This window comes from Bactrocera tryoni, chromosome 3, assembly GCF_016617805.1.
Source record: "Bactrocera tryoni isolate S06 chromosome 3, CSIRO_BtryS06_freeze2, whole genome shotgun sequence".
Classification (NCBI taxonomy): domain Eukaryota; kingdom Metazoa; phylum Arthropoda; class Insecta; order Diptera; family Tephritidae; genus Bactrocera; species Bactrocera tryoni.
This window is the reverse complement of record NC_052501.1, coordinates 62,299,339-62,320,625: the sequence shown is the minus strand read 5'-3', so window position 1 is coordinate 62,320,625 and position 21,287 is coordinate 62,299,339. Positions and strand designations below refer to the sequence as shown.

Below are 21,287 nucleotides of genomic sequence, written 5' to 3'. Positions count from 1 at the left end.
AGAATCCATTCCGGACAAAAGTAACTCCGTGTATCAAAAATGGGTTGAATCAGGTCAATACTTCCCTGAGGCCACATACTTATACATATGTAAGTATGTATGTACCTAATATAAAGATTTTCAAATTTCCGGGTAACTTTATACTGCAAATATCGGTCAATATTTGAGTTATCTTAATGAAAATGAGAGGTCGTGTTTGACTCATAACAGTGTATCTTTGTGCCTAAAATGGATAAATTGGGCGAAAATTTTACCTAACATTTAGTACTTAGTGTGCTTTGTGTTTGATCTACGAGTACATATGTACATACATACATACATACATATGTACATAATTATGACTTGTAAACGTCGCGACGTTGAATTGAGAATATTTGTTGTTACTTCCGGTAAATATTGTTTGTCATTCTTCTGCAATAACATCCTTAACCCTGTCCTTCCGGCTGATTGTGCTTTTTCTAATTTGTATGTCCACGTGCTCCTATATCGTATATGATCGATGAGATTAAAAATAATAGGGTTGTTCTTCGTAAATTTGCTTAAAAAGTAAAATATTGAGTTAAAACATGTCAGTAACGATTTTCCAGTAATTGAATCCCTAATGATAAATAAATAAATAATATTGGGTTTTAACTTTGTAAATGGAAGGAAGAAAAATAAACCATAGGCCGCGCCGTGCATTGTATATACTTATGTATGTAAGTAGGTATTTTCAACGAAAAATATAGATGAACTATACGAGTATGGAAAAAGTATAAGGGAAATACCCAACATCGTGAATTGTAGTCAAATCATGATATTTAATGCCCTTGACAACGTGAAAAGTTCGAAAATAAAGGAAAAGCAAAACCTTTCAACCGTTTCAACTAAATGTACATATGTACATACATATGTATGTACATAAGTAGGTACATTACCCTAAGGAAAATCCATTTAAAATTTCCAACTACTAAAAAATGGAAATGAGTATGAGAAGATCGTACATTCATTTTACAAATACATATGTACATATGTAAGTTTACATACTTATATGTATGTATGTGCATAAATGTACATATGTATGTACATATTTACATACTTATATACAGTTGTATACAGTTGAATTCAAATCAATTCGGGATATGTTTCAATGCAAAAAAAACTTGTACAGAGAGATGCTTTGACTTTGAAGTAATTAATCTCTTAAACTATTTGAGCTTTTGAGGGGGTATTCTGATCTAGAAATTAAAAAAAATCGATTTTTTTTTATATTTTCAAAATTTAACTCTTCAAGAATATGTGTACAAGAGGATTTTTTCAAAAGTCAAATTATTTTCGGAGATATAGGCATTTTTCTGACCCGGCAACCAAACTGGTTCGGCCGGAACCAATCGAACAAAAGACTTTACGCGAAACTTTAAACGCGTTTTTCTCAAAACTAACGATACCCAAGATTTCTCAGGTTCTACTGGACCGATTAACATGAAATTTTTATAGAGTCTTCTTTATAGGCTTGTCTATGGTTGGAACCAGCCCCATCCCCAAATTTTTATTTTTATTATTTTTAAAAAATTCGAAATAGTCAGAAAAAGTGATCCAAAAAGACTTTTTTTCAGGCAGTCGCCATTTTGTGAAAAAAAAAATTTTCCCACTTTTCCGTAGTTCCGGCCATTGCGACATTATTCTAGATTAATAATCTTTTTTTTTTTGGTTTCAGATAAGTAGGAGGGTTAAAATCATGGGTAAGGTCACGTGGAAATTTTTAGAGACCCCCCACTTTGTCAGCTCATAATTTTTGAAATTTTTTACTTTTTTTAGTTTTTAATTTTTTTCTGTACTCTTCTAAAATTAACAAATAATTAAGTGTACACTTACGTTGGCAACTCGATGGAGAGAGATGAAATTCCGTCAAGTAGTTCAGGAACAATGGATGCCAGCGTTGGCACACTAACGATAACCCTTCTCGGTTCTTGTGCCGTGGAGCCCCAAATGCGTAATGATTTACTTTGCCAATGCATGATTAGTGCACAAAAGATGATCCATTTTTTCTTTGGTTGCTTTCTTCACAATTCCTCTTTTTCTCGAACAGAAAGCCTCATTCTGCCACCAAACTGTAATCAGTCATCATTCCAACAATGTTCCTACAGTCTCTTCTATCGTGTGCCAGTAACAACTTCGTGTATTTGCAGTTTTGCACCACGGTAGAGCGTTTCATCGCCTTTTGACCTTCCTTGCCATAACCTGTATAAGTATATCGTTAAATGGAAAATTTATGGGCTTACCAATGTCGGTCATGTTTGCGGATGACAGCAGTACACTACTCTTGGCAGTCTCATCCACTGACTCATTACCCAGTAGAAATTATGTCGCTATTGAATGGTTTGGAAACGTCCAGGAACGCTATGTAAATGCATGTAAGAGACTGCATATTCAGCATTAGCCAAACTTAGAAAAGAGAAGCTGCCTTTATTCCGGTATGTCCGATTTCGGTATCCCCGCAAAACGAATACCGTTCAATACCAAACGAGGTTTCAGACAAACCGACTCCCTATCGTTCGAGTTCCTCAATCTACTCTTAAAGAAAATAATTCGAGCTACAGAATTAAATAGAGAATGTACCAAGCATGGTTTGTCCGGAAAGTAATAGCACTGACCCCCAATTATTGAATAACGTAATCACAGGTGATGAGTCATGGATTTTTGAGTACGGTTCCGAAACAAAGAGGCGAGTGGCCAACGCCGGCGTATTCTCACCCAAAAAAGGGAAAAATGAGCAAACCAAAAGTAAACACGATGCTCATTGTCTTTTTTTGACATTGTCCACCATGAATTTGTTCCTCCTGGACAAACGAACAACGCAAAGTTTTACGTGGAAGTTCTTAAGAGACTCAAACGAAAGGTCAATTGGGTCCGACAAGACGTTACATCTGATTAAAAGTGCTCTGCAGCCGCCCTACAGCCCAGATGTGGGCCCCCGGACTTTTTTGTTTCCTTGCCTGAAAGAACCGATGAATGGAAATTTTAAGAAGACAGAGGGGATCCAAGCAGCATGCACTTCGGCTCTCAAGGCTATTCTGGAGAATGCCTTCCGTGACGCCTTCAATGCTTGGAAATCGCGCTGGCAGCGGAGCCTATTTTGAAAGTTTTTAAAGAACTGTGACGATTGGTTCAATAAATTTGTTGACAGTCATAACTTCGAAGTCGTCGATAATTTGGTTTATCTTGGAACCAGCATAAACACCTACAACAACGTTAGCCTCGAAATCCAACGCAGAATAACTCTTTCCAACAGGTGCTACTTCGGACTGAGTAGGCAAATGAAAAGTCTCTTAACGAACAAAGACCAAATTGTACAAGTCACTCATCAACCCCGTCCTGCTGTATGGTGCAGAAAACATGGACGATGAAAACATCTGATGAGTCGAAGTTACAAGTTTTTGAGAGAAGGTTCTGAGGAAGATTTATGATCCTTTCCGCATTGGCAACGGCGAATACCGACGACATTGACTTAGTTGAGCGAATTAAGAGACAGACAACGGATACGCTGGCTAGGTCATGTCGTCCGAATGGATGAAAACACTCGGCTCTGAGAGTATCTCAACACAGTACCCGCCGTGGGAAGCAGAGTGGAGGTCTTACTCCGTTGGAAAGACTAGGTGGAAAATACACCTGAAATCTCTAATTGATGAAAAGGAAGAACGACTGGCGCGCTGTTGTAAACTCGGCTATAACCGCATAAGCGGGGTCTACGCCAATAAAGAAGGAAGAAGTGCGGCACATCATTTTTAGCCAGCACGCCTATACACAGCAAGAGGTGACAGGCAAAATGAAAGGTTTTATTAAGAGCATTCATGAGTACATTCACGCCGTCTCATGCTCTTCATGTGGGTTATAGTCACAAGGCCAAACTCTGTTGCATAACTGTATCTGCCTGTAGAGGTCCCAGTTTGTGTTTCTGGTTTTAATCCTAGCCCCATGTCTGATATCTGCTTCAGAACTAAAGGAGATGTAGATGTACATATGTATATATTTTCAGGGAATGACGGTGTGCTTAACACTCTCCATTTCTGTACAATTGCATCTTGTATAGAGCGTTACGTCTACGACGTTTCGTGAGGTGGGTCCGACGTAGGTATATTTCCAACCTTGATTAGCTATATCTAGACTACATTGTAAGATAAAATTCATACTGGAGCTTCCCCAAATCGCGTTATTAGCTTTAGTTTTCCTGAACTAAACCCACGTTGATCCGCCTTTCTCTGAGTTGAGAAGAAGCTTGTTGGAAGCTATCTTGCTTTTCTGGAGGTTCATTTGGTTTACACTCACTTCCTGGTCTTGGATTTTCAGAATGTTGAATGAATACCTCGTCCACCTACTGCAGGATAAGTGAAGTCGCCTTGATCTATTCTATGCCCAGATATTTCTCCACTTCACTTTCCTCCAGCGTGTTTTTGTTGCCGTCGGCGCTTCCAACACATCATGCCATCATACAGAATCACGCTTACAGAGTATCGTCTGCCGCCTTATTTATCTGGAAGATGTATCTTTGTAGTCTCGATGAGAGGGCGTCAAATATGTACATAGCTTCTTCTGCACAATTTTCCAAAGCTCCTATGACATCGCTGCTAGCGGCTAGAGAGGCTTGTTTAGTGAATTTATTAGCTATTCTCCGTCAATTTAATTGGTTTATACAGGATATAAATTATAACCCTACTAAAAATTGTAATTTATACAACTTAATTGTAATATTGTTTTTTCTGTTTTAATTAAATATGAAAGTAATTCATTAATCTTTCATTTCAGTACATTTTATGATATTTGTTTAAGTGCACAAAAATTATGAAAAAGAATTTGGACATTAAAAGTAGAAAATATTTATATATTTTTGAATGTAAATGAAGAGACATGCTATTTAAAGGCATACATTTGGTTTCAACTTTTTGCCGTCATGTTAAGTAATTCATTGTTCATTGATTGCTTTTCAGTTTGTCAGCACTAAAAATCACAAAAAGATAATACATTTTTATACGTTTTAATTTTTTACACGTGGAATGAATTTATCGTTTGTTTTAAAATTATCCATATATGTGCACTGCTGGATTATATATTCAAAATCATCACTTCGTTGTAAAGTTTTTGGGTTTCCAATGAGTATGAGGAGTGATTGTGCACGTGATAGGACAACATTGAGGCGCTAAATTAGCGAGAATAAATATTTAGTAATAATATTAGTTAAGCCACTTCTTAAAGTAGCTTAAGTCGACATAAGCCAATCTCGGAATTTTAGCTTATGTACCATACATGCATGTACATATGTACATAGTTAACATTAGATTAGATCGACTCAAACTACTTGAACATATTGTCATAGAAATATTTTTAAATACTGTTGCATACCTGCGGATCGGCGGTAAAGCCTAAATTACAAAATGACTTAACAAATGAGGCAATTATTATAGGTTTCTCTCGGCCTTGAAATAGCTCAACTGTACCCACTTCAACACCCTGTATATTTTTCTCCTTTAAATTCCGCTTTATGTGTGTACATTGTAATTTGTATGGAGAGATTACTCCAATATCGCTCGGTTTTACCCTCAACTGTTGAATTGTCCGTACGACTGCATTGATTTCCAGTTGATTAAAGGAACTGCAAGACGTTGAACATTTGCCAAGTTTACCATAAACTGCCATAAAAATCACTGGCCAGTTTTTATTTTTCAAAATAGGAAAGTTTTGCGAACTTAACAAATTAGCTGAAGATAGAGAAAAGAAATAAAGTTAAAATATGAGAAATAATTGTGTAATATTCAAAGTCTTAAAAATAAATTTACAGAAACACTCGTATTTATTTTTCATGTCCAAAGAAAACTCGAAATTGGGCAGTTAAGAAATTTCCAGTAATTTAATGCAATATATTTAAAAATAAAAAACAGGTAAAATAACTTCAGAAATCTAGTTTTTATAAATTTATTGTATGTAAAATAATTAACTAAAACTATAAGAAATTTTCACCGTGTATCTCAATTCACCATACATTAATACAAGTAACTAATTATTCAATTAATTGAATTTTTGTAATTCAATTTTTAACTTCTCTCACATTAAATGACAAAATTGAAGGGATTTCATAAAAGTAAATCCATAGAGTGAAAAATTATCTAATTGTTCAAAATTGTCATGCAATTCTGTAGACATAATCAATACCAAATAAAAGGATTATGTATATTTAGTGATAAACGATGATCCATTTCAAGGTTCCCAACTTTTCAAAAGAAAAAACATAAAAACTCTAAATTTAATGGATTCTCCATTATTGTCATTAGAAAGAACATTCTTTGGCGTTTGTTATTTGAGGATTATTACGTTTCAGGTCATCCATCCTTTGAGTCCTATTTTCGATAACTTCTTTGAGCATTTCGACTGGTAACTGGCGGATGACACGTGTAATGTTTTCTGTAAGACATGCATTGAAGCGGGATTGTCTGCATAAACTTTAAACTTTACATATCCCCACAGGAAGAAGTCCGGCCAAAAACCTGAAATTATCTGCTAGCCGAAGTGTTAATAAATCCATTGATTGATGCGGCGTGTGGGAAGTGGCACCGTCTTGTTGGAACCAAATGTCGCCGAGATTCCGAACGTCAATCTCAAGCATTAAATAGGCGGTTATCATGGGGCGATAATGGTCGTCATTGGCAGTTACGTTCTTACTGGCATCATTTTTTTAAGAAATATGGACCGATGATTCCACCGATTCACAAACACCACCAAACCGTTGAAATGACAGTTCTTGAATCTCCTCAGGTTGCTCTTTCTCCGAAATGCGACAAATTTTGCTTGTTTACACACCCATTGTCAAAAATGAATTAGCAATTAAATCATCGCTGAAAAAAATTTGGCTCGAAAATGTCGGATCTTTTAGGAATTGTTCAAGAGCCCTTAGAGTGACGCGTTGTCGCTTGGGAAGGTCGAACGGCTTCAGTTTTGCACAAGCTGCATTTTTTTCCGCTAGCAATTTAAGATCTCGACGTAAAATGCGCCAAATCGTTCCATACGTGAGTCCGAGTTGTTGCGAACGACGCCGAACGGTGTTCGTGTACACTTTCAGCTACGACTGCTATATTTTCTTCAATGCATGTTAGACTGTTCGATCGATTATTATTCATTATTGAGGGGGTATTCTTGTTGGATTTTGAAAAAATCGATTTTTTTTTGTATATCTTGAAAGTTTAGACTTTCAAAAATATGACCTTGGAAGGACTTTTCAAAATTCGACTTATTTTCGGACAGCCAATTTTGTGGCGTGGCGTCCGTGTTCACTAGAATTGTCTCCTAAACTTTAAACGCGTTTTTCTCAAAAAAAACTGACTTTTTCGGAACGATATCCACGATTTCTCAGGTTCTACCGGACCGATTTACTTGAAATTTTTATAGAGTCTTCTTTATAGGCTTGTCTATGGTTGGAACTAGCCCCATCCCCAAATTTTTATTTTTATTATTTAAAAAAAATCGAAATAGTCAGAAAAATTTATCCAAAAAAACTTTTTTTCAGGCGATCGCCACTTTGTGAAAAAATTTTTTTCCAACTTTGCCGTAGTTCCGGCCATTGCGACATTATTCTCGATTATTAATCTTTTTTTTTGGTTTCAGCTAACTAGGAGGGTTGAAATCATGGGTATGGTCACGTGGAAAATTTAAGAGACCCCCCCACTTCGTCAGCTCATAATTTTTGAAAATTTTTACTTTTTTTAGTTTTTAATTTTTTTCTGTACTCTTCTAAAATTAACAAATAACTAATAAGAAAATGGATGGTAAAAATATTAATTGCCTTTTTTACGACTGGGTCTCAAGATTGGTGATGGTGTTGCGTATAGTACGCTCAGTAGGCCAATTATGTTGACCGTAAGGTGAGCGAAACGCCAGAAACACATTTTTCAGTCTTTTCATGCCAAACAATACTAAATAAAAATAATATGAGAGCTTGACACTACTCACGCGTGATCTGTCAAAAAAAGGCTATTGAAATAAGTACCTTGGATTACCCAAAGGTAGATTGCAATCGCATTTAGATTAAAGTTCAATCCTTAATTAAAAAAATCGGATTCTATTTTTCACAAATAGAATAAAAACTTTTTTTAAACCTTGATTGATTGCGCATTTGCACAACTGTACATACTTATCATGTAATTTACATCTTGTTTGCCACAATTAAATGAACTCACCTAAATTGACTTTTGCTAATAATTCATGATCATAATACAGATGATTATAGATATGCACAATTGCCGGATGTGAACGAAAGTTGCGTCTCAAACGTGTCTGTAAGGTATAATCGTAAGTACCATCCGTGTTGACTGCATAGCAATGACGTTTGAGCAAACGTTCCATTAGTGAATATTTGAGACCAAGTTCAGCGGCTACCGGTGACATGACAACCGGTCCTAGTTGTTTCGTATCTCCCGATAAGATTACACGACAAGATTTTGTATTAACACTTGTTATGGCAATTAATGCTTCCGTTTCCATAGTAGCTCCGGCCTCGTCAATAAAAACATGCGTAAATGGCCAATCGACAATGGTGCCGGTACGCAAACGACCCATGGTAATGAGTGTCACTACAATGATGTTGTAGTTTCGCAACACATTCACAGATGGCGATTCGTATTTACGTTTGCAAAAGTTCGAGTGGTCCAGAAGGATTCGGCTGATATTTTTCATACCTTTCTTACATAATGACTTTGAGAATACGCGTAATATATGGGTGGGCGGTTTTCTACGTCCCATAAAGTTAAAACCGCTGCGTTGTAATGATAATTTTCGAAGCAATGGATTATTTTCAAATAGTTCACATAATTTCAATGCGATTGTGTCACAAGCCGAATTTGTACTGGCAGTAATTAAAATATGGCATTTCGGTCGATTAATGTAAAGCTGTAAAATGGCTTCGACGATTGTGGTCGTTTTTCCTGTACCTACATGGAGAAACATATAAAAAATATGTGTCTATAGATATACATACATAGATGTTTGCATAAACATTGTTGTAAAATATGAGAGCGTTCCGATTAGTATTCATGGATTTTAGAAAAATAAAAGAAATTGTCGGAACCTGACACGATTCTAGTTTGTGGATGGAAAATTGCTCATTCAAAAAAAAGCGCTTGAAGCATCTATGGTACACTGTGATTCCTCCGCTACAACGGCGATAAAACTGTTACTAAACTCTACTATCCCGAATTTATGAACTGTCGAATCGAGAGATCCTTGGCAGTTGCTTAAATCAGTAAACTTCAGTAGTGTGTTGCGATTTTAACAATTGATAAAAATATCGAACAAAGAATTTGTCTCAATTTTTGTATTTCGAACCAAATTTTGTGTGCGGAATCGTTGCGAATATTGTAAAAGGCTTCATTTTTATTAAAAACACTAGCGTTCGAGTGATACAAAGCTTTCAATGACGGTCGAGAGATCGTTGAAGACATGACTCGTTCTGGACGACCTTCGACCTCTTCAACTGATGAAAATATTAAAAAAGAGAAGGCTTGAAAATCGTCAGGCAAGTACTAGAGTGATGATTCGTTCGAATGATTTTGGTGAATATTTTGGGTATGAAACGCGTTCTTGCTCGACTCGCCCCGATAATGCTGAGTTTTGTTCAAAAAGCGTACCATAAACTCTCTTCTGACATGCTTGATTGTGCCAATCCCGATCCCACATTCATGAAGAGAAACGGTCGATAAGACATGTGTTTAAGATTTTGGCATGCAAACAAGTCAACAGTCATTGGAATGGAACCCGTTTTCAGTCGATCGAAGAGATAAAACAAAATTCGCCGAAGGAAATGAAAGTCATTCCAAAAAGTTCTTATGAAAGGTGTTTCAAGGACTGGAAAAATCGTTGGCATAAGTGTATTACATCTGACGGAAATTACTTTGAGGGCGACATAGTAAACATTAATTTTGTGTTTTATTTACAATTTCCGGATACTTTTTTGTTACAATGTATGTGTGGTATGCCATATACTATCTATAATTAATGTTTACCTGGTGGCCCAACGACTATGTATGGCGCATAAGGGTTCGCACCGCCGACAATCTGCTTTACAGCTTGTAATTGCTCGGGATTCTCAGAAATCTGCCTATTAATTATTTGTAATCTGTTGAAAAAATATAAAATAAATAGTTTCTTAAATAAATATATATGTATAGTATTTATATAATATAATGTATCCGTCTCTGCGATAAATGGGGTAATTATTGGGATATCTTGATAACGTGTTCCTTGGTATCCTGAGAAGATTGGCATTGCGGAATAATGGCAGTGTGCTACAATTATGCTACGAATTAAGTTACAAAATACTATCATGGTAGGGAGTGGCATCGGTCCATAAAAATTGTTTCGGAAGTAGGCGTGGTCCATCCCTTAATAGATTTTAAGTACCTCAGTGAAGAAAGCATATGTATGTGCAGATGAACTTTTACAAAAAAAAGTGTTTTCAAGAAAACGAGCAATTCAACTTTATATTTTTATTTAAATACTTATGACTAGAAAAAAAGCATTAATAATAATATTAATTAATATTAATTTTTCTTATCATCTAAGTATAAAGAAATATTTAAATAACTGTTTAACCACCATTGGAAATAAGTACATATATGTATGTAAATTTAAAGGTTATAATTACAACATTAATAATTATATTGATACTTATTCAAATATTTTACAATATTTTAGTACTTAATATGTTTTTTTTAGCTATTATAACTTTATTTAAACGATTTGGTAACGAATCCGCTAGTTCCTTTAAAATTGAAGGGCTCATTTGCTGCCATTCTGCAATCAAAGCATCTCTTAACTCTTCAATGCAGTCAAACTGATGTCCATTTTCATAAACCCTAGCGGAAAGGATTCGCCATATGTCCTCAATCGGGTTTAAATCACGACTTATGACGGGCCAATTCAATAGCGGTATATTACTAGAGCATAAAAATTATTTAGTGGCACGGGAAGTACGCATTGGTGCCATATGTTGCTGAAAAATCCACTCTTCTCCATAAAGGTTATTCGCAAATTGGATTAAATTATATTCCAGTAGTTGCTTGTAAACATCAGAATTTGTTTTTGTTGTAATAAAATAAATATGAGATTTCTTTGCATATCCGAAAACACTTCAAAAATTAGTGAGTCTCCACCATGAATGTGTCGAGTTTCTCGTGGATGCCTCAAATCACGCCAATACTTATTGCAACCATTAGGTCCATCTAAGTTGAATTTGAAATTCTACCCTCTAAAATCTATATTTTTCGGCAAATGCCAACCGAGCACTAAGGTGCCGTGGTAGTAGCTTCTGTTCTGGCTCTCGGAAGCTATATTTAATGTTTTTTTCACTAAAATTTGGTAAACACACTTCTTGGAATCATTTAGTTTTAAATGGCATATTTTGTTGTTACAATAAATTTACTTTTTAATAGCTAAGCGTTTAATTTGGCGCTTAACTCTGTCATCAATGTGGCTTGGCCTGCCACTTCCCCTCGTTTGACCGTAGTAGTCCGGGTTTTTTAAGAAAATTGTTATACTATTCCTGCGTCTAGATACTCCAGGAAACAGTTCTATGACACATATGTATATTTTCTTCACTGAGCTATATCTCACAAACTGCTAAAACTATATATAGTATAGTTTATCAATCTGTTCAAAACATTTTCTTCTTTTTAATATTTCATCATATGGTGTGAAAATGGACGAAATTGTATACAAGGTGCGTTTCAAAGTAAACAGGACTTTTTGAATCTAACGCCCCCTGGGGGCGCCATTTATATGTAGACTGGGGCGATAGAATCTGCTATCTTTATTGATTGTCCAGTTTTATGACATGTCATCAATTGGAAGTGAAGTTATTGCATTTTAAGTGTCAGTATGTTTGCCTTATCGGTGCGAAAATGAGCTTCGAACAAAGAGTCAATATTAAATTTTGTTTTAAAATTGGTAAAACTTTTACCGAAATGTTTCAATTGATGAAACAAGTTTATGACGATGATTGCCTACCCCGTAGCAGAGTGATCACCGGAAATTCCATCGAAACTGTGCGTGAATTCATCAAAAATCAGCCGAAATCAACGTTGAAATTCATAGAAATGAATTGAACATTTCCAAAACATCGATTTATCGCATTTTGACCGAACATTTGACCGAACGCCGTCTCAACGATCGACGCTTGTGACCGATTATTTGACCAAAAATCACATTTTAACCATTAACCACTCCCCGTATTCACCTGATATGGCACCGTGCGACTTTTTCCTTTTCGGAAAAATGCATTTGCCCATGAAAAGAAAGCGTTATGCAGACGTAGAGGCCATTCAAAACGCTTGCACCGGCATACTGGCGGCCATACCAGTTAACGAGCTAAAACACTCGTTCAACATGCTTTTGAACCGTGCAAAAAGCTGTATTGATGCAGGAGACTATTTTGAATAAAATAAATTGATTTTTTTTTAAGTCTTGTTTACTTTGGAAACCACCTTGTAATAACCACGTTCGCCACATATTAACGTTATAGGAAGGGGTGCATGTGCGACGGTATAAAAAATGAACAATGAAGGTGGTTTGAGGTGAAATCCCACTACCCGGCCAATTTGGATCAAATGTGGTGAATTACAATATCTCGACATCTTTTACAAGATCATTTATATTATGAAATCGGGTGAAAGCGGACAATCACTCCTGCTTTCCATATAACACTATTTAACAATCCATCTGATTCTTTCACTATACAATAAATGAGTATAATATGTATAAATCAAGCACCAATCAATAAAACTTTGTAAATAATGTGGATTTAAAATCTATACATTTCTTTTTCCGAAAATGGATGAAATCGGTTTTTGAATTAAATGTACATATACATATATTGTCACCTAAAATGCAAAATAACGTATCATTTTTGAAAATTTACAGGGGTAAGAATGAAGCTGTATTAAAATGGAACATGAGTGAAACAAAATTTAAATATTGGTTATCTGATAGCAGAACCAAAAATGTTGGACATATGTATGTACTTATGTACTTATATGTAAGTATGTAATTTGAAGTAGTGGATCGTAATCAACTCAATTTTGAATTATTTCATCATATGTTATTTTCCATTTTATATACCATCCTATTATACCTATTTTCCAAAACCTAAAACCTACGCCTTTAAGTGAATAAAATGTTCGGTTACGACTTATCTTAGTCCTCCCTTACTTGTTTTTATACATTAAAAAAAATCTAAATAAAAAATTAACACTTACTTAACATCCTTGGCGAACTCTTTTTTGTAGGGATTTCTATTGGGAAAAAGATAGGCACGACGTACTTCATTTAACAATTCCAATGCACGATGCTGATAACGAACATGAACACGATTTGAGCGAAATATAATATCATATTTTTTAGTAATATCAAATCGCGGATTAGAACATTCCACATTAGCGGTTTGTCCCTCCAGTTTATCGAGTATACCGACTTCACGAAAAACTTCGACACCGCTGTCGAGTGACTCGTGTGGATGTTGTAACAGTAGATCAACGGGATAATTAAGATCATGTTGTGACAGTGCACGACTCATAAGAGGCACAAAGACCACCTCATCCATTATAGGGTTAAGAATTTCATCAATATTAACATGTGATGGTACGTTTATCTACAAAATTATAGCAATTTGTGTGAATAAACTAATAAATATAGGTGTATATACATACATATTATAGTACTTACATTAAATTTTAAAAGCCTTGTATCAGTAGCATTACTTACTACCACATTTTCGAGATATACACTACAATACGGTAGCATAGTGTGAAGATCCTCTATTTGTATGAGCATTCCGAATATCTTACCAATGTTGTTTACCGTTAATTTTGTTGTGCTTAAATATTCTCTGAAAAATTATATTTTTAAATTAAATTGACATCAATTTGAAAAATTTATTTTAATTAAATTGAATTAGACCAGGGTAGATAATTTTTGAAAACAAAAAAAATTATAATGGTATGAATCCCTTCGAAAATGAAAGATAAAATAAGACATTAAAGAAAAAATTTTTTTTTGTACAAAATATAAATAAAAATCCCAAAACTTGGTTATTTGAAATTTTAACATAAGTGTGTATATTTTGAGGTTATGTGAAAAATGTCTATATACAAAAGTCGGAACTTTTTTCATGACCTACAATATTTCCAAATAACTTTTTTCTATTATTATATATATATAAAACTATATAGTTTTTCCTGAGACAAACTATTTTTAGCGCCTCAAAATTCAGCCAAGCCCCTCCCTTTCTTTTTCCCGACCCCAGATCGCCCGTAGAATATTGTTCCCTTAATCCTTGTTATTTTATCTTTCGTTTCCGATGAGCTTCAAAATACTATGCTTTTTTTTCTTCTTCTTCTGCACTAGTCTAAATTCTTTTTTTGTATTTCTTTATAACTTTTCGTTCTCGTTAGCTATTGTAAACGTTATTTTCACTGATTATTACGTAACGTAGCGATTTTGCTATAACCGTGCAAGCGGTGTCTACGCCAATAAAGAAGAAGAACGATTTTGTTTTAAACTAATAGGAACTTGCAAATGTAGTGCACTTTAAAATATGCCCAATATGTACATATGTTTTCCTTTTAAATTACTTCTCACACTCACTCTATCACTTTGTCACCTTTGGCCAGAAATTCATTTTCAAATCGATTCCCTTGAGCTACCTTCATTTCATTTGTTGGATAATAATATTCCAGGTCTTCGACTATTGTGAAAGTTCTATAAAAAAAAAATATTAGTTTCAAAGAGTATAAAATCAAGTTATACCTTTATATATTTTATTACCCGAAAAACGGTTGCTCAAAAATACGATAATCCGGAAGGTCAGGACGAGGCTTTTGTGGTGTCGGCCCTGGTGGCTTTTCGACATCTTCTGTAATATTAAGTTCATTCTTGAACTTAGAGCATATATCTGCATAAGTCTTGCCAGTGCTAATTGTTAAGGGTTTCTCCACAATCTCAGGAATGCCCTGTAAAAAATGAAGTACATATGTATATGTATTTGCTATGGATGGGCATATGATTGGTATGGTATATTGATGCAATTGGTTAATGTTTTATCTTCGTTCCCACGTACGGTATGTATTACATACTATAGATAACTTCGATCGTTCACTTTTTAAATATAAGTCGGTTAAAATATTTCCTTAAATTCCATAAGTCCATACCTTTACCCTGGCGAGATATTACAATTACCATCATTCAAAAATAATATCAGTTTGTATACCGACATACTGGTTTCAAAAGTTTTTCATAATTACAATTTTGACGGTTATTTATATTATTTATTTATAAATACAAGTAAAACTGTTTTTTGTGAGAGAAATTCCAGATCGATATGAAATCGATATAAAACTGAGGGATTTGCTTGAGTTAAGGAACATATTCTTTATAATATTATCTTGTCAAAATATCCTAAATAAACAAAAATCAAAGCATGATTGAGTTTGAGTAAACAAAAAACATCAAAACAACCTTATCTTTGAATTCATATGTATGGTAGAATGTCTTAACAGATTACTTTATAACAAAGGAAATATGTACATCTCAGCTAGTAATATAGTATCATATGTAAAGAAACTTATAAAAACAATATACATACATATGTATGTACATACAATTAGCATTAACATACATTTGTTGTATGTATGTACTCGATGGAATTTTCATTATACATATAACATATGTACATATATACATACGTACATACATGTGTATACAAACATATGTATGTATTTGAAATAGAACAGAAGTGCACCAGAGTAAATCAGTGTTTAGGGGATGATATACATACATATGTAGAAACCGAACGCTGTCGATCATTTCAATCATTGAAGCATGAGTTTGCATCACTTCGGGTATTTTCTGCTGATACGAACGTTCATAAACAAATCAGGTATAAGCTGATCCGTTAGTGATACAAAGTTGTTGTCTATCGCTGATTTGAAGACAAAGAGTTTGCTTCGTGTACATGAACTGAACTGACAGAATCAGACAGAGTACGGATCAGTACTTAAGTATAAACAAAAATTTATTACTCGTTGCAGTTCTCTGATATATATGTACATATAAGTATGTATATTATATAGGGTGATAAGTTGAGTCGATTTTGCCATGTCCGTACGTGTTCATATACATATGTACGTAACCTAGTTCCTCAGTTTTTGAGATATCACGTTATTTTCTCTCAAAGAAGCTCTTCATTTGTCGGAGCCGTCAATATCGAACCTCTATAATATTATTATTATTATTCAAGGCATCGCTACAATTTTCGAATAAATTGTTCAGATGGGACCACTATTGTACAGCTGCCATACAAACTGACCGATCTAATAAATCAATAGTCGTGTATGCAATTTTTTTTTGTTTGTAAAGGGTATCTATTATAGCTTCGATGCAAACGTTTTTGTTGTTTTTGTTTTAACAAACACGAAGTAATTTTATCTTTAAGCTTGAATGATAAAAACACAAATATTTAAAGAAAAAGTTGACGTTGTTTATATGAATTGCTATTGCTTATTTTTTCTGCCATTTTAGTACTCCCGCAACATGTTTCAATAAGGTATACTTTTTTTATACACTTAACGGTTGTTAGTAGTGTCTAAAACTGATTTTAGTACCTGTCAAAATTTTATCGGACCAAAATTACGTCCATTTACTATATAACGGTATTTTTAAAACCATTAGATTGTTTGACTTTACACTAGTTGACTCACTGAAATTATTGCATTGAAGCTTAAATCATATGATATTTGTAATAAGAGTCAACTTTATTTTAAAAATCGATTCATACCGCCATTAATCGGATTAGACTCCCTATTCGATTTTGATATACATACATTGTACATAGATTACCATTACTTTGTTTGACTTTATACCGTAGATATCGCTTAGTGAAAGAGACTTCAATAAAATAAGTTAATAGAGGACATATGTACATACATATGTAATGGGTTGTCAAAAAAGTCTTGCGGTATTTTTATTGAATTCTTTTTTATTGAAATTGAAATGAATTTTTGATGACTCATGCCCAGCTCTTGACCGATGCTACGGCTGCTACTATGCCGGTCTCTTTGGACCAATTTAGCGGGTTTATCGCAATTTTCGACGACAGGCCTTCCGGAGCGTGGCGCATCTTCGACCACCTCTACACCAGAACAAAAACGTTGAAACCATCGTTGTGCGGTGGAAATGGAAACTGTATCAGGTCCATAAACTGCGCAAATTTTATTGGCGGCTTCAGATGCATTTTTGCCTTTATTGTAGTAGTACTGTAAAATATGCCGTATTTTCTCTTTATTTTGCTCCATGTTTGCGACGCTATAACTCACGAACGACTTAAAAGAAACGACAATCAATCAAACACGTGTTAGCCCGTTCCAAAAAGGTATAGTATTACCCGATGCGACGAATAAAACTAGAACTACGCGCTTTCAGCGCCAACTAGCGAAAATACCGCAAGACTTTTTTGACAACCTATTATGTACTTATGTAAGTACGGTGCCCAAAATATGATCGATATTACACGCCTCTAGTTTGTACAAACCCCGTGAGAATACATAAGTATGTACGTACAAGTGGCTGCATCCCACTTACATGTACATAAGTACATGTACATATGTATGTATGTATGTATACCTCTTCCTTACGTCGTATCATATTACTTATGTACATATATACATATGTGTTATATGTAAATAGACTAGAAGCACGCTTATAAATACATACATACATATATTATGAATCGTAAGCACAGAAATAGCGTAACAACTTCAGATAAAAATGATGAATGACATAGTAACTATGTACATATGTACATACATATGCTTATGCTTATGTAATAGTATGTACATAAGCTTGGATTTGTAAATATTTATTGTGATATGTACATAAGTATGTGGACCGTGATCCTTTTGAAGATTGATCTATCGAAATAAATCTAGTTTTTGAAAGAAATATGTTAAAAAATAGGTTTGATTTATAATTTTTTGTCCCGTTCTTTAACAAAACTTCGAAAATTCGAAGACAAGTGGCTTTGAAGACAAAATTCAAAGAAAGCATTGGAGCAAAAAATGTTAGGAACCATCGTAAGGAATTCACCAGAACTTTAGGTACAATTTTCAAAATTATGTAGTTAATTAAATAAGTATAGCACTTTATGGAAATATTCTTTTCAAAAGCACCATGTTATGGGCGTGACAATGGCCCATTTGCGTCCATTCCCAATTGAACGCCAAACGAATACATACATATGTATGTACATACTTCTACAAGTTTCATCAAGTTTACCACAATTTCCATGCAAGTGTTTTGTTGCACGGACCGACAGGCAGTTCGATATCTATTATTCGGAATGAATTCCAGTCAGTCATAAACACAGACACACATTTGTATTTAGAATATTTTAACATTATTTAAAAAATTACCTTTTTTGTTTTCTTATCTCTTTTGCTCATTTTTATATCCTTTTTAGGTAAACTTCGTTGCACCAATATTTTTTATTAATAACTATTTAATTTTTAATGTAACTGCATACAAATGTATGTATGTATATACACTTTTATAACAAAACTTTAGATATAAGCAATCAGAGTAAACGTACAAGTCAACGATCGGCGCAAAACTAAAGCTCCGGTTTCAAAGAATTGTAAAATATTCAATTTAAATGTCTAGAAGACAAGCTCCTTTTCGCATTAAACATCTGTAAGTACAGTGAAGCGTGGTTTAACCGTCTAATAAGCCTTATGAATATGTATGTATATTTTTTGGGTATCTGTATTCGTGTAGAAAGACTGTCATCATTAAAGTTATTCCTCTTTTTAGTAATTAACCGTTATATGAGATTTCAAATATGTTTTTTCCAGAATTCATCCACTGACTTGAAATGGGCACAAGTTCTCGTAGGCATAACGCTAGTAATTTATAGAAGAGCAGGCGGGCGGAATGTAAAATGATTTAAAGATTTTCGGGAATTATCAAAACTAAGTAACTAAGTAACAAGTAACTAAGGGCTAAGCTTGACTGCAAAGTAGCATATTATATTATAAATATTTCTATTTGAAAAGTCCAAAGGTGATATTGATATCATTGGCCTCAACAACCGCGCCGTTAGTTCTAGTCCAGTCATTTAAGCTTAAATTAGGTAAGAATCTCGGAATTCGATATACCCATTTATATGTCTGCAAATACTTGTATGGTAGGGTATACCTACCATATGTAGGTTTTGAGACAACTTTAGGGTGTCAATATACAAGTATTTACAGCCATATAAATGGGTATAACGAATTCCGAGGTGAACTTACTCGTATAGTGACTGGACTATTCTGCTTTCTTCAGACTGGATAAGGAAACAAAGCAAATGGGTCTGGGCAGTGAATGAAGGCAAGACAAAATATCTCCTCTCATCAAACAAACACCTCACTGACAGTCATAACTTTGAAGTTGTACATAATTTCGTCTATCTTGGAACCAGCATAACAGCAACAACAATGTCAGCCTCAAAAATCAACGCAGAATAACTCTTGCAAACTGATGAGTCGACATTACAAGTTTTCGAGAGAAAGGTTCTGCGAAAGATTTATGGTCCTTTGCGCGTTGGGAAATGTAATGTAAAGTCAATCGGATTTCGTAAGTTTTTGTATTAGGTATGTATGTACATACATATAGTATGTACATACATATGTACTTATATGGGGCTAGACGAACTGTTGATTATATCCTATTTTTTACACAAGGGCACATGATTAGCAAGAAGAGATGAAGTTAACTTACTCCACAGAGCGATCTTTATGTATCGTAAAACATCAAAAATATGCTTTGTGTTTCACATATTCGACACATGAGACTTAATAAGTTGTGGTTAGATAGCACGCTTTGAATGCTCTAATTTTGCAAAGTTTTGTTCAGTCATCTTCAGTGTAAAATGAAAGAATCAGATGGAAATTACATTTGGAATTCACACCATAAAGCATGTCGAAAGAGATCTCTTTACGATATTCTTTTTCAAAAAAATTCAGCTTTATCGGAACGAGTCGAACAAGAAGGCGTTTCAAACCCGAAATATCCACCAAAATCATTTGAACGGACTCGCGAGAGATGTCGAGCTCTCTTGCCATCTCTCTAATACTTGCCGGACGATTTTCAAGCACTCCGCCCTTCAATTTTTCAATATTTTCATCAGTTGAATACATACATATGTATGTCGGTTGTCGTCCAGGATGTTTTCAACGATCTCGACGGCCTTTGAAAGCTTTGTAGAACTCGTAGGCTTTTGTTTTTGATAATACTGAATCACCGTAAGCCCTTTCCAACATAGAAAGAAACTTTGAGATAAATTCTTTGTTCGATATTTTGATCCATTGTAAAAATAGCAACACACTATTGAGGATGCTGTAAACAAACTGGTTGACAGATTGTGCTCACATTTGCCACAGTAATTAAAGGCAGTCCTACCAACATACCAAAATATATTTTTTTGAAATATTATTTATGCGGAGAATTACAATATCCGGTTGCTTTTTTATCTTAATTTATACTTATGTATGAAATTCGGCGAATAATCCATGAGTTATAGGAAAAGATCATCAAAGATCATGAACATTTTTTGCATCGATTTCTAACAAACCCTTCTGAACAATTTTGAATTTACTGAAAGTCCTTATGTTTCCAAAGTGTTTCTATTGTGAGTAATTATACTTTTGGTAGTTTTCAACTTAACCGTTATATGGCGGGGTTAACTTTCGATTTTATCCATTTTCACATTATATGAGGAGTTGCTGGGAGGTCTTGTTATCAGCGTTTCTATTAAGGAACGGGACCACATATTTTGCAAATTTTTAAATCACTTTTTCCCCACCCTCGTACCAATTTAGAGTTTTGCTTATGTACGAGTATATCATATTTAATGGTTTGAGTATAGTTGTTATAGGTTTTTCCTTAAGGAAATTTTAAGGGCGTGTAAATTGTTTAACTGTCATCCAGTTTCACCAATAAACCGTCACGAAATTAAGTGAATTAATTATTTTATACGTATTCTGTATCTGAAAATGTATGGAATAGGCCCATATCTTACTTTAACTCCCATAAACGAATGCAATGATTTCTGTCCTTCTGGTTGACAGAGAAATACCTTCATCTGTGGCAACTCTTTATTTAAAAAAAAAAAAACGAAAGAATGGTGAAGGAATGACATCAAATTTGGTACTCTACTAACTTATAATGGAGGTCAAGGATTC

At 34.4% G+C, this 21,287-nt stretch overlaps 1 protein-coding gene across 1 annotated transcript; it reads right to left on the bottom strand.

Annotated features, from left to right (window-relative positions):
• Positions 1-4,837: 4,837 nt before the first annotated feature.
• LOC120772367 (putative helicase MOV-10) lies at positions 4,838-18,665 on the bottom strand. The gene is made up of 9 exons (XM_040100936.1): positions 18,480-18,665; positions 14,839-15,023; positions 14,659-14,772; positions 13,738-13,900; positions 13,272-13,663; positions 10,023-10,135; positions 8,202-8,951; positions 5,377-5,732; positions 4,838-5,173 (listed from the first exon to the last, which is right to left on the bottom strand). Exons 1-9 carry the CDS (start codon positions 18,507-18,509, stop codon positions 5,012-5,014), a joined length of 2,265 nt encoding a protein of 754 aa, XP_039956870.1. The 5' UTR covers positions 18,510-18,665; the 3' UTR covers positions 4,838-5,011.
• Between the last annotated feature and the right edge of the window lie 2,622 nt (positions 18,666-21,287).

What these genes read in the sequence shown, in the direction of transcription:
- LOC120772367 (XM_040100936.1), bottom strand. Translation starts at nt 18,509, where the DNA reads ATGAGCAAAAGAGATAAGAAAACAAAAAAG. An exon ending in TTTGAGCAACCGTTTTTCGG is followed by an intron (nt 14,773 to 14,838) that starts GTAATAAAATAT and finishes TTTTTTTTATAG; the next exon opens with AACTTTCACAATAGTCGAAG. An exon ending in CAAGGCTTTTAAAATTTAAT is followed by an intron (nt 13,664 to 13,737) that starts GTAAGTACTATA and finishes ATAATTTTGTAG; the next exon opens with ATAAACGTACCATCACATGT.